We start from the raw sequence: 12,873 nt of genomic DNA, 5'->3' as shown, positions 1-12,873 counted from the left end.
CTGGGGTACTGGGGGGGTTCTGGACAGGGCCGTGGTGTTTGCTTCCCAAGCAGCACTGCCTTGTCCTGCTCAGTGCTGCAGGGGGGCTCCCACACCCCACGCCATGGGCACTGGCCCAGGGGTGTCTGCTCCCATCCCCGAGCCCAGCAGTGCCCGTGCTGAGCACATGGCGAGGCTGTGACCATGGCTGGGCTCAGCAAGGTCTCATCTCTCCCCTGGGCTTCCTCTTCCTGCTCTCCAGCCGGCTGGTTTGCCTCCCCCGTCACTTCTCCCTCCCCAGGAGGATGTGAGCTGTGGGCACAGCGCGGACATGGGAGGATGCACGGAGCGGGCAGCCGGTGCCCAGCCCTGCACCCCAACCAGGCGGCTGGGACAGCGGCCGGTCCCCTGCCGCAGCGAGGACGATAACCTGGCAGTGGGGCTTCTCCGCTCCGGGAAGGGGAGCGGTTGGTTAGCCCACAGCTGCCGCTTTCAAGTCTTGCAGGTGCTCCAGGGACTGCGACATAATCTGGTTTAGAGTTGATTCCTGTTTTACTTCCCCCGTAGGATTCCTCTTTGTTGTAGCTGCAGAAGTAATTATATTTAGCAGGACGTTCTCCACTGCAGGAGGAAGCCGTGGCCTCCTCTGCTTCACTCAGGGGCAGCTCCCCCAGTGCTGCCCTGCCCAGCTGTACCAGGCACCAAGGGCTGCTCCGGGGGGGCTGCTCCGGGGGGGCTGCTCCAGGTGATGCCAGCCCGGGGACGATGCACGGCTCCCCCCAGCTCTGCTGGGGACACCGGAGCTGCAGCGGCAGCGTGGCCATGCCCAGCTGTCTCCAAGGCCAGGCACGGGGAGCAGGGCTCGAGTGGGCTGCGTGCGCAGGCACCTCTCAGGGCTTGTTTCAGTCCTCACAAACCAGAGCACTGAGGATGCCCCCACGCTAGCGCAGGATGCCCCAAGCAAAGCGCGTTTGGCAGCTGGCACTTCTGCTTTCCCCGCCCGCTGGCGGGCTGCTCCTGTTCCCAGACCTGCCTCTTTAAGCGTCTCTCCCACTTCTCTCTCCCACTTTCTCTTTTGCTTTGTCTGAGATCCTCCCTTGCTGCTTCCCAGCCGCGGCTTCTCCCAGCCAGCAGTGCCAGCAGACAGAGCTCTGGGGTCTGAGCGTCCCGCAGGTGATGTCCCGCGCTCCTCCCCTGCCACCGCTCCCCAGTGCTTCGCTGTCCCAGCTCCCCGTGTGGTTCTGAACCCCCTCCTGGCTTCCTCCTTAAATCCTGAGCTCGAGCAGGTGCTGCCCGCTGCTGGGTGCAGGTTGCTCCTGGTTTTCACCGGGAAGTGCGCACGGTAAGGAGCGGGGGCTCCCCGAGAGGCTCTCTTCCCGCTCCGGGGTGGCTCAGCCCTGGCTGCTGCGGGTCCCCCGGGACCAGCCGGGCACGGGGCCACGTGGGGCTGTGGGGCTGTCTGTGTGGGGCCAGGGCTGCACCCCGCAGGCTCTGGGGCTGGGCCAAGCGGTGACAGTGCTGCGTGGACCGGGGCTCGCGTGGCCCCACAGCCCCACGGTTGGTGGCTGTGTGACCTTTCCAGTCCAGGTGTCCCGAACTGGCTGGCACCGTGCGTGGCACCAGTGCGAACGCCACCGTCTGCCTGTCCTTCCCCTCACTCGTCACCAGAATGGTGCCATGGAGCAAGCAGGAGAATTGAAACCGCTCCTTCGCGTGCTGACCCTGCCCTGTGGCTGCACGCCGGGTGCAGAGGACAGGCTGCTGCCTGCAGCCCCGTCCGCACCGTTTGGCCCTCGCTCTGTGGCCGTGCATTATTCCTCTCAAAACAACTTTCTCGGAAGAGTTTGTGCTGCCAACAAACCCGAGCAGGCTGTGCCACCAGCCAGTCACACCGCGGTGCACTGCTCCCCGTGTACGCGAGCAGTGCTTTGTGCCATTTGTAAGCAATTATTTGACTTTCTTCCTGGAAATAGATGGAATTATTAATAGCTCTAGGAATCCTGCAGGATCCTGTTGCAGGCCCTCCCAGAGGGCAGGGGGGACGGTTCGCTGGGCCCAGGTGCATTCACAGCAATGCCCTGGAGATCTGTGTTTTTTGCAATGATTTTAACCAACTCTGTAGCCCTGGCTCTGTGAGGGATCTCATAAACCTGCCCGTAAGCAGGCTGTACAGGCCCAGTGCTACTGCAGGGGGGAGGAAGGCAGGAAAAATGGAAACAAAATCTGAGGGAAAGCTGCTGGAGCCTGGCGTGCTTACTGCTGGGGAAAGGCATTAATAGAAACGAAAAAAAGGGGCGAGGAGGTGCTCGAATGGCAACGAAAGGAGGATGGAAGGGTTTTGGGGTGGTGGGGGCACGGCAGAGCTGGGGCAGCCTGTGCCAGGCGAGTGCACCACAAGCACCAGCCCCGCGCCAACCTGGAGCCTCCACCATGCGTTTCATTCGGGCTCGTGGGCCTGGTAATTGTCAGCTCGAAATGTTCCCAGGGAGGAGGATTTGGGCCCTGTGTCCCCGTGCCCTTTGCTGCTGCATCTTTCCTGCAAAGAACTCAGGAAAGGGGCACCTTTGGCTTTCCCGGCGTATCCCTGAATTGCACGGGAGCCTGCCCATGGGAAATTCTGCTCTGAGGGGCACAGGAGCCCAGACCTCAAACCACAGGGTCTGTAACCTAGCCAGCAGGGCCAACGGCGGGTCCTGGGCTGTGCTTCCATGCTGCAGCCTGGTCCCCAGCCCCTGCTGCAGGTGTCACACGTGGGACCCCCGGAGCTGCGCAGCCCCACACGTCCCAGGGCGCACAGAGCCCGGGGACCAGCTCTGGAAATGCCCGTGTTCAGTCTGGGGGGGTGTTGGGGATGGTGATCACCAAACAGGTCTGTCCAATGCTGAAATGAGCCTTTACCAGGGCAGCCTGGCTGTCAGGCTGTGCAGGGTGGGAGGGAGCCCCGAGGAAGGCTAACTAACGTCCATCCCTCTCCTTCCCCAGCCATGACAGCATAGGCAGCGGTGAGACATGGATCGCTTCACCGAGTGTGGGACCCAGACGGACGCCGTGGTGGTGCTCTCCCTGGCACAGGCAGCGGTGCTGGGCTTGGTGTCCGACAATGAGCTGCTCGGGGCCACCGTCAGCCCCGCCGGCTTCTTCCCGGGGCTGGGAGGAGAACTGCCCGAGGCGGCGGGAGTGGAGCCCGAGGAGCCGGAGGGCGACGGGCAGGCAGCGGGGGACGGGCAGGAGGAGGAAGCCCTGGAGGCAGAGTCCTCCTTGGAGAAGCATGCCCGGAGGAGGAAGCGGCCTCCTGTGAGGCTGGTGCCCAAGGTCAAGCGCGAGAAGGCCGAGGTGGAGGAGGAGGTGGTGTACGAAGTGTCCGTCCCCGGGGAAGACAAGGGCGAGCTGCAGCACAAGCTCCCACCCGCCTTCCCGGACCCCAGCCAGGAGAAGACGGTGCAGAGCAGCGCCGTGAAGATGATCGACCTCAGCTCCTTCAGCAGGAAGCCCCGCCGCCTGCGGCACCTGCGCCGGCACACGCGCCAGTCCTCGGAGAGCTACGAGCCGCACCACGGCGAGCCCGACCCCGCGGGCACGGCGGAGGGCAGCACCGCCGGCACCCCGCAGACAGAGTGCGCCTTCGAGGGGAGCGCCCCGTCCCCCGGCGAGGCCGAGGCACCCGCGTCCCCCGAGCAGGTGAAGAGCGAGCAGGGCTTCTCGTGGCAGGAGCCCGGGGAGCTCGAGGGGGACGCGGCGGGCGCCAACAGCGAGCGCAACAAGAAGGCGCAGCTGGACCGGCTGGACATCAACGTGCAGATCGACGACTCCTACCTGGTGGAGGCGGGGGACCGCCAGAAGCGCTGGCAGTGCCGCATGTGCGAGAAGTCCTACACCTCCAAGTACAACCTGGTGACCCACATCCTGGGCCACAACGGCATCAAGCCGCACTCCTGCCCGCACTGCAACAAGCTCTTCAAGCAGCCCAGCCACCTGCAGACCCACCTGCTGACCCACCAGGGCACGCGGCCGCACAAGTGCGAGGTGTGCAGCAAGGCGTTCACGCAGACCAGCCACCTGAAGCGGCACATGCTGCTGCACACCGACATCAAGCCCTACAGCTGCCGCTTCTGCGGCAGGGGCTTCGCCTACCCCAGCGAGCTGAAGGCGCACGAGGTGAAGCACGAGAGCGGCCGCTGCCACGTCTGCGTGGAGTGCGGGCTGGACTTCTCCACGCTCACCCAGCTGAAGCGGCACCTCGCCACGCACCAGGGCCCCACGCTCTACCAGTGCCTGGAGTGCAGCAAGTCCTTCCACTACCGCAGCCAGCTGCAGAACCACATGCTGAAGCACCAGAACGTCCGGCCCTTCGTCTGCACCGAGTGCGGCATGGAGTTCAGCCAGATCCACCACCTCAAGCAGCACTCGCTCACACACAAGGTAGGTGCCGGGGCCGGGGGTGCGGCGCATCGAGCGCCCCAGGGCTGCTGCTTTTGCTGTGCCCCGGGGAGAGGCGTTGGCCCCAGGGATGGGGGCTGGTGGGCTGGGTAACATTCACTACAGCTCCTTAAATGGGAGAGAAATTGCAGTCATTGTGCAGGCAGGGTGTCAGGGGATGGCCTGGGGGTTTCCCTCCCCCGGGAAGGGGGCTTTCAAACCTGCAGCAGGGGCTGTGCTGGGTGCTGGCCAGTGCGCTGAGCCTGCATTGGGTCTGACTGAGGGCTCTGCTGTTTCTCAGGGGCTCTTTCACGGGGGAGCGATTGCCCAGGCAGACAGAGGGCAGAGCCTGGCAGCCAGGTGTCCTTGTGCCCAGCTCCCCCCACAGCCCACCTCCCGCCTGCTGGGGGCTCGGGCAGGGCTCACCGAGGTGCCGCACCGCAGCGTGGGCTGCAGCGGGGCTGTGCTCTCCTGATGGCTCCTTCCTGCCCCTTGGCCCAGCTGCTCTCGGTGTCGCCCCAGCAGCACACAGTGCCGGGTTTTCCAAGTGCTGGGAACGCTTCCCCAGGGGGACCGAGAGGTGATGTGTGGGGCGAGGAGGGGAGCAGGCTGCCTGCTGCGTGGCGGAGTTGGGGTCCCACGCAGCGGGAGGGGACGGCCCCAGGCTCTTGGCAGCACCAGCGCTGCTCACAGAACAGGCAGGGAGAAAGAGTCAGGAAATGCTTTGGGAAGGTGCAGGAGGGCTGGTTAGGGAAAATCTCCCATCGTGGCTGGCTCCAGCCGGCAGTCACTGAAGCTCAGCTCCCATCCCTGTGCCTCAGGAGGCTCTGCTCGGGATCCCCCCGTGCGCCCCGGCCGGCAGGGCGCAGCCGGAGCTGCCGCAGCAGAGCCCTGCCCGCGCTCACCCCGTGCTGCAACCCCTCCAGGGCGTGAAGGAGTTCAAGTGCGAGGTGTGCGGCCGGGAGTTCACCCTGCAGGCCAACATGAAGCGCCACATGCTCATCCACACCAGCGTCCGTCCGTACCAATGCCACATCTGCTTCAAGACGTTTGTGCAGAAGCAGACGCTCAAGACCCACATGATTGTGCACTCACCGGTGAAGCCGTTCAAATGCAAGGTACGGCGGGGGGGCCGTCCTGGCGCTGCTCCCTGCTCCTGGAGAGGTGCCAGCCGGGGCTGGGCTGAGCCCGCAGCCAAACGAACGCAGTTTTGTGATGCCTCCCTCTGTTCGCACGGGCAAACAGCTCGTCCTGCGCTCCCTCTGCCCGAGCTGTGCCTCTAAACAGTGCTACACATGCGGGGTTTCACGAGCGTGGGCTTCACAGAAATAGCAGCAGATCGTCCTCGAGGCCTCCCATGAAAAGCAGGGGGAGGGAGGGGGGCAGCCCCATTAGTCTTGGACATCCGTGGGGTCAGTCGGGGACCCAGGAGCAAGGTCAGGTCTGCAGAGCCCACGTCCCCGAGGCAGTGCTGCCCGGCAGGGGCAATGCCTGCTGCTCAGCCCTTGCTGGGGGGCGGGGGGCAGCAGGAGAGCCCTCACTAACCCCAGGAACGTCGTTGTAGGTTTGTGGGAAGTCCTTTAACCGCATGTACAACCTGCTGGGCCACATGCACCTGCACGCTGGCAGCAAGCCCTTCAAGTGTCCCTACTGCTCCAGCAAGTTCAACCTGAAGGGCAACCTGAGCCGGCACATGAAGGTCAAGCACGGGGTGATGGACATCAGCCTGGACAGCCAAGGTAGGTGCAGGTGGGACCGGAGGCTGTGGCCGGTCGCTGGCCCTGCCCACCGCAGGCTGGGTGCTGCGGTGTCCCTCGGCATGCTGCGGGCACCGGGCTGTGCCGTGGCACCTCTGGGGAGCACTGGTGGGTGCTGCGGTGGGGAGGGTGCCGCAGGGCCACGCGTGGAGCACCAGCACCACGGGGCAGGGCTGACACCATGCACTGTCCCCTAGACCCCATGATGGACCTGGCCGGGGCTGAGCACGCCGAGCTGGACGGCCAGCAGGAGATGGAAGACTTCGAGGAGGAGAACTCTTACGGCTACGGAGGGGTCGGCAACCCCCCGGACGAGAGCGCACTGGCGGAGCAGGCCATGAAGGAGATGGCGTACTACAACATGTTGTAGCCAAGCGGGGGGGCGGCCGGCCCGCAGCAGGCTGGAGGAGGGCGGCCACCGGCCTGCGTGGACCTCGAGTGGTAAGAGGAGCTGCTGCTGCCCGCGGGCTCGGCGCCCAAGCAGACCCGCTGGAGAGGGGCAGGCTGCAGCCAGGAGGGCGAAGGAGGAGACGGGGATGCCCTGCAGGCTGTGCTGGGTGGAGGCTGGAGGTGCTGCAGGGCAGTGGTCGCTGCTTGCCTCAGGCACTTGGAGCCAGGCGTGCCAAGCCGGCGAGGCTCCAGCACACTTTCAGAGCTGCAGAAGCCTGGGCAAGCTCTTGCCACCAACAGGGGCTGTTCCTACTCGGGGCCCCATCTCCCCCAGCCGCCCTGGAGAAGGAGCTCCCGAGCTGCACGCAGCTCCCCTGCCCAGCGCCGTCCTGCCCGTCCTCCTGCCCGTCCTCCTGCCCGTCCTCCTGCCCTCCCACCCGCCCCGCTGCGGGGTGGGAAGCCAGGACCTTGCCCCAATCTTCCCCTTGCCTGGAGCCCAGCACCCAGCGTGCTCCGAGCTGCGGGCAGGGGAGGGCACATCCCAGAAGACGACGAGCATTATTTGTGATTCTACCTCCTGGGTCCTCCCTGCTCGGCTGCACCGCCAGCCCAGCACCCCCCACGCGCCCAGCAGCGCAGGAGCCCCTCTGCCTGCAGGAAGCCCGGGGGAAGGCGGCTGTGCCGCAGCGCCCGCTCAGCCCCGGCTCCTCGGCAGGGAGAGCCGTTCTGGCATCAGCTGCGAGCTGGTACGGGCAAAGCTGTGGCAAGCCAAGAGAGGCCACAGGGCACATACAAAACAGAATATTTTCTTACAAACTAATTGCAAAGCTCAGTGGAAGCAGCAGCTCTGAGTATAGAGCAGCTTTAGCGAGCGATGTATTTAAAGGAAGGCAAACCCTGTTCAACTTGAGCAAATGATGGTATTTTGAAAGTAATTTATTTTTTTCAGATGTGCCGCGTGGTTGGATTTATCTTTTCACTGAGTTCAGTTTCCTTCAACCAATGTTCTTTGTAAACCTGTGTAACGTGTGTGATCTGTGAAGCTGCGAGCAGCGCAGGCGGCGGAGGGGCGCGGGGCGGGCAGAGCACCCAGGGGGCTCCTGCTGCCTGTGGGAGCCGCCGTGCCCGCCTGCACTAACGCACCAAAGCTGCTGTACGCACTGCCGGCGCTCCTCGCCCCCGTGAGCTTCTCCAGACCGGGGCTCAGGAAGGTTTTTGCTCTGGGAACACAGCCCCGGGATGCTGGTTTCCCTGACGGGCTCCCAGGTGCTGTGGGGGAGAACCGAGCCCAAGGAGTGACGGAGGCAGAAGTGGCACCGGTGGGGACGGGGACGGGGACCCTGCTGCCCGGGGAGGGAGCAGGCAGGGAACAGCTCGCTCCCAGTGCGGGGCACGGCTCCAGACAGCCCAGGGAGGCTGCAGCAGCCCCGGGGCACGCAGTGATTGCAGCCCCCCCACAGCCACACTTCTGGAGCAGGGCACGTGCGGGGGGCCAGCAGCTTTCCCTGTGGCCTGGGGGGGTTCCTCCTGCTGCACCAGGCGCTGCCATCTGCCTGCCTCCAGGAGCCTGGTGCCACCACCCAGCCCCAGCCCCAGCCCCAGCCTCACCCCCCCGGCTGCAGCCCCCCGAGATGTGGCACAGGGTGGAGGTGGCAGCGGCCTCCCCCCAGCCCGGAGCCCCCCACGGCGCAGCCCCCTCCCCACGCCCGCCCCTTGCTCCCGGACAGCGCGGCGCATCCCCCACAAGCTACCTCTGTCCCGTTACCAAAAAGCGCTGGTGCCAGGGGGAGCGGTGCGAGGAGCACCCCCAGGAGCACCCCCAGGAGCACCCCCAGCCGTGCCGCACGGGGGCTGGTGCCACCCTGCACCCCCCCCGGTGTGCCCACCTTGTGCCCGCAGAGTGCTTCACCTGCCCCTTGTGCAAAGCCCTACTGTGTTTATTTTTGTTGATCTCTTTGGTTTGAAGAGTTGTTTAGCAATAATTCTAAATAAATGAATATTCTTTAGCTGCTGGCTGCCTCCTGCGCCCGGGCAGGGAGGATGTGGCCGGGCAGCGAGCCCCCCGCGTGCCCGTGCCCCCCGCGAGCCGTGCCACCACCACGCGCGCCTCGGTGAGGTGTTTAATAGCTGTTTGGCACCATGAGGTCAGAGGTTACAGAAAGTACAGTACGGTGAAGGGCAGCCCCCCCCCCCCACCCCCTTCCTACAAACCCCTGCTAGAAAGGCTTTAAAAACACTCGTAGGAAAACTGCTTATAAAAATGATTGAAATGTTCCTGAGCCGTGTCAGTGAGCTAGAGGCGGCGCTGGCTCGCTATCCTGTTAAAAATGAGGTAAAGGCTGGGCAGCACACGCGGACCCCCGCCCAGGGGGAGCCTCTTCTACTTCTTGCCCAGGGCCTTGTCCAAGTTGTTCTTGATGGCATCCAGGAAGTCGGTGGTGTTCACAAAGTGCTCGTTCAGCTTCACGCTGGGAGAGAAGGGTGCGGGGAAGGGTTGGGGGGGTCCCGGGGGGCGAGCGCCCTGCCCGTCCCTGCCCACGCAGCGCCAGCTGGCCGCCCGCGGGGAGAGGAGCCCCCGCAGCGGGACGTGGCTCCCTGCCCAGCCACAGCCACCGCCCGACCAGGGCGAGCCGTAAATAGATGCCCAGTGTCCCCAGAGGCCGGCCAGCCCCCAGTGCCCGTCCTGTGGCCGCCCCAGAGGGCGAGCTTGCCTTCGTGGCACATGCTCCCTGCACACCCCTCCGCCCCGTAAGCCACACTTACTTGGCAAGCCCGTGAATGCAGCCTGCCAGATCCTTCGTCATCGTCCCACTCTCCACGGTCTCAACGCAGACCTTCTCCAGCGTCTGAGCGAACCTGGGGGGCAGCGGGGTCACCGGCAGCCACAGCGTGGGGCCCCGTGTCCCGCAGTGCCCGGCACCAACAGGGCTCGGGTGGGACAGGGCCACCCTGGGGGCACCCCAAACCACCCCCTCCACCCCACCCCACTCACTTGATCAGCTCTGGGTTACTGTCCAGCTTGCCCCTGTGCTCCAGCCCACGCGTCCAGGCGAAGATGCTGGCGATGGGGTTGGTGCTGGTGGGTCGGCCCTAAAAGCAGAGAGCCCCCATCAGCGGCCGGGCCGGGACAGCTCGCCCCGGGGCTGCGGGGGCCGCACACCCACCTTCTGGTGCTCCCGGTAGTGGCGCGTGACGGTGCCGTGGGCAGCCTCTGCCTCGATGGTCTTCCCGTCCGGACACACCAGGACGGAGGTCATCAGCCCCAGGGAGCCGAACCCTGCGGTGGGATGGGGTCAGGGTGGCCCCAGACGGGTGGCAGCACCCCCCTGGCCACCCCCTCCCGCTGCCCCCCCCCAGCAGCCCTGGCACTACCTTGGGCCAGGATATCCGACTGGACGTCCCCATCGTAGTTCTTGCACGCCCAGACAAAGCCTCCGGAGGACTTTAGCACCTGGGCCACCATGTCATCGATCAGCCGGTGCTCGTACCAGATCTTCAGCTTGTCAAACTCCGTCTTGTAGTGCCTGGGAGCCAGAGCGGCTGTCAGCAGGCGTGAGTGTTGTGGGGTGTGGGGCCCCCTCCCCAGGCCCCAGAGCCCCCCTAGCAGGGGCAGGCGGCTGCCCCCCCCCCCCAGCCCCATGCAGAGCAGCCCCAGCAGCCCGGCCAGCTCCGTACTTATCGAAGATCTCCTGGAAGAGGTCTTTGAAGCGCCCGTCGTAGGCTTTGAGGATGGTGTTCTTGGTGCTCATGTAGAGAGGCCACTTCTTCTGGATGGCGTACTGGAAGCAGCTGTGAGCGAAGCCCGAGATGGACTGCAACGAACGGGTGCAGACGCTGCGGTCAGCAGGGACCTGGGCTCCTCGGCTGCCCCGCAGCGCTGCGGGACCCCCACCCTGCCGGCCTGGCCACGAGCCCACAGCAGGGCCGTGCCAGCCCATGGGACCCCAACGCCCCCCGCCAGTACCTCGTCTGTGTTGTACATGCCCATGCCCACGCCGCCGCCGGGGAAGTTGTACACCTCCCACTCCTTCACCCCGCTGCCGTCCTTTGGTGTGAAGACCATCTTGAACGTGCCGGACTTGTTCACCACGAAGTCGGTGGCTTTGTACTGCAGGGGTGACACAGGGTGTCACTGCAGGGCCGGGGGGGGCTGCGGGCACCCCTGGGCGCTGTGCCGGCCGCCCCGCGGGCTCACCTGGTCGCCGTGGGCATGCCTGCCGATGGTGATGGGCTTGGTCCAGCCGGGCACCAGGCGGGGGATGTTCTTGCAGATGATGGGCTCCCGGAACACCGTCCCGCCCAGGATGTTCCGGATGGTCCCGTTGGGGCTCTTCCACATCTTCTTCAGCTTGAACTCTGGCACGCAGCGAGGTGAGGTGTGGGACACCCGGCACAGCCCGGCACAGCACACAGCCCCCCCAGCCCCCAGTGCCGTGGGTTCTGCCAGCCCCCTCCACCAGCCCCCCCCCTGCAGCAGGGGCTCAGCCCCATCCCCTCGCCCCCTGCCCACCTTCCACCCTGGCCTCGTCCGGAGTGATGGTGGCACACTTGACGGCCACGCTGTACTTCTGGGTGGCCAGCGCCGAGTCGATGGTGACCTGGTCATCTGTCTTGTCCCGGTGCGGCAGGCCCAGGTCGAAATACTTCAGCTGGACGTCCACGTTGGGCAGGATCAGCTGGGGGGGCAGGAGCACGTCAGAGCCTGGGAGCAGCACCAGGCACGGCAGTAAGGCCAGCCCCAGCCCCCCACCCGATTCACCCCCCTCCCCTTGGCCCTCCTTCCAGCGGAAGGCACACGGGTTGCACCAGCTGCTTCCTGCAGACAGACAGACACAGGGGCAGGCAGACAGACAGACGGAGGGCAGAGGGCAGGGACCACCTGTTCCCTGCACGGCACCCGCCAGCCCCGCGCGTGCAGCGCCCGCCCATTTCCCGTAAGGCAGGGAGGGGCCCGGCCCCGCGCCCCCCCCGCCGGGCCCCCGCTACCTTCTCCTTGATGAAGGCCCAGATGATGCGCGTCATCTCGTCTCCGTCCATCTCCACCACCGGGTTGGCCACCTTGATCCGCTTGTCGGCATCTGGGCAGGGGGGGGGCACAGCTCAGGGGCGTACACCCCCCCCAGTGGGACCCACACAGCCCAGCTGCAAACCCCTCCTGGGGCTGGACCCGGGTGCAAATTCGGGTGCAAAACTTTGCCTGGGACCACGACCGGCCTCAGGGCAAGCCTCCACGGGGGGGGCCACAGGTGGGGGCACAAACCCCACCAGGGTGCGGGTCGGGGTGCTGGGCTGCAAAACCCCACATGGGACCGGGGCTGGACAGGACCCGGGTGCAAACCCCACTCAGGGCAGAACCCGGGTGCAGCTGGGGGTGCAAAACTTCACATGGGACTGCGGCTGGACCCGGGTGCAAGTGGGGTGCAGAACCCCGCGTGGGACCGGGCCTGGCCCCGTGCAGCCCCCCGGGGCCGCCCGCAGTCCCGGGCACGATTCCCCCCCCTAAAATCGGGGCCGCAGGGGCGCGGGTCGGACCGTGCTGGGGGTGGGGCCGGTTGCGCACGGCGCCGTGGCCGAGCCGTGCCGAGCCAGCGCGCCCCGAGCCGTGCCAAACCGCGCCGCGTCCCCGCAGCCCAGCCCAGCCGTGCCAAACCGCGCCGTGCCCCCCGCGCCCTGCCCCCCCAACCGAGCCCAGCCGGGCCGCGCCGTGCCCCCCCCGCCCCGCCCGCCCGCCCGCCCTCTCCGCCCCAAGGACACCGGCGCGCCCCCGCCGCGCGCCCCCCGGGCCAAGGTCACGCGCACTCACAGTGTCGCCGCGGCCCCGAGGGTCCCAGCACGGCGGCGGCGGCGGCGGCGGGGGGGCAGCGGGGCAGCCCGGCGGCGCGGCTCAGCGCCGGGACGGCTCGGAGGTAGCGGGCGGCCATGGCGGGGCGCGACGGGGCGGACGCGGCGGGCGGCGGAGCGGGGCCGGCGGAGCGGGGACGCGGCTCGCCCCGCCCCGGGGAGGTGCGAGAGCGCCTGCGCCCGGCCCCCCCCACCACCCCCCCCCGGCCGGCCCCGGAGGGGCCCGTGCGGGGTCCGGCGGGGGGTCGGGGGGAGGCGCCGCCGCCCCGCAGCCCGCAGCCCCCCCGGCATCCACCCGACGGCCCTGTAGGGGTGCACAGGGAGGACCCCGCCGGGGAGGCACCGTGGGGACGGGAGGGGGCGTTTGGGGGCCGGGGGGGTGTTCCTGCACGCCGGGCGCAACCGGTGCCAAAGCACAAGGTGACCGGCGGCCGGGGATCGGCTTTCACCGGGCAAGGGCTGGCGGGCAGTGCTGGCACGGCCCCCCCTC

The 12,873-nt window shown here is 66.9% G+C and overlaps 2 protein-coding genes across 10 annotated transcripts in view; one reads left to right on the top strand and one right to left on the bottom strand.

Annotated features, from left to right (window-relative positions):
* Positions 1-8,548, top strand: part of ZNF710 (zinc finger protein 710) — a 28,289-nt gene extending 19,741 nt beyond the window's left edge. For 7 of the 9 annotated variants that reach the window (XM_068696090.1, XM_068696093.1, XM_068696091.1 and 4 more), the window contains exons 2-5: positions 2,962-4,398; positions 5,217-5,513; positions 5,960-6,134; positions 6,350-8,548. In XM_068696090.1, coding sequence (XP_068552191.1) covers positions 2,989-4,398; positions 5,217-5,513; positions 5,960-6,134; positions 6,350-6,522 — 2,055 coding nt within the window. In that variant the 5' untranslated portion in view covers positions 2,962-2,988 and the 3' untranslated portion in view covers positions 6,523-8,548. Of the gene's footprint in view, positions 1-1,176; positions 1,322-2,961; positions 4,399-5,216; positions 5,514-5,959; positions 6,135-6,349 lie in introns of those variants that run through there. The other 2 variants (XM_068696094.1, XM_068696099.1) reach the window with 2 other exon arrangements.
* On the bottom strand, positions 8,459-12,524 carry IDH2 (isocitrate dehydrogenase (NADP(+)) 2). Its single transcript, XM_068696116.1, has 11 exons — positions 12,346-12,524; positions 11,529-11,620; positions 11,053-11,218; positions 10,738-10,898; positions 10,507-10,650; positions 10,218-10,354; positions 9,915-10,066; positions 9,707-9,819; positions 9,535-9,632; positions 9,306-9,398; positions 8,459-9,010 (listed from the first exon to the last, which is right to left on the bottom strand). The coding sequence occupies exons 1-11, from the start codon at positions 12,461-12,463 to the stop codon at positions 8,923-8,925; spliced, it is 1,362 nt and encodes a 453-aa protein (XP_068552217.1). The 5' UTR covers positions 12,464-12,524; the 3' UTR covers positions 8,459-8,922.
* Positions 12,525-12,873: the final 349 nt, after the last annotated feature.

Source organism: Anas acuta, chromosome 12 (genome assembly GCF_963932015.1).
Source record: "Anas acuta chromosome 12, bAnaAcu1.1, whole genome shotgun sequence".
Lineage (NCBI taxonomy): Eukaryota > Metazoa > Chordata > Aves > Anseriformes > Anatidae > Anas > Anas acuta.
The sequence above is the reverse complement of the archived record's forward strand: the minus strand, read 5'-3'. Positions and strand labels throughout refer to the sequence as shown.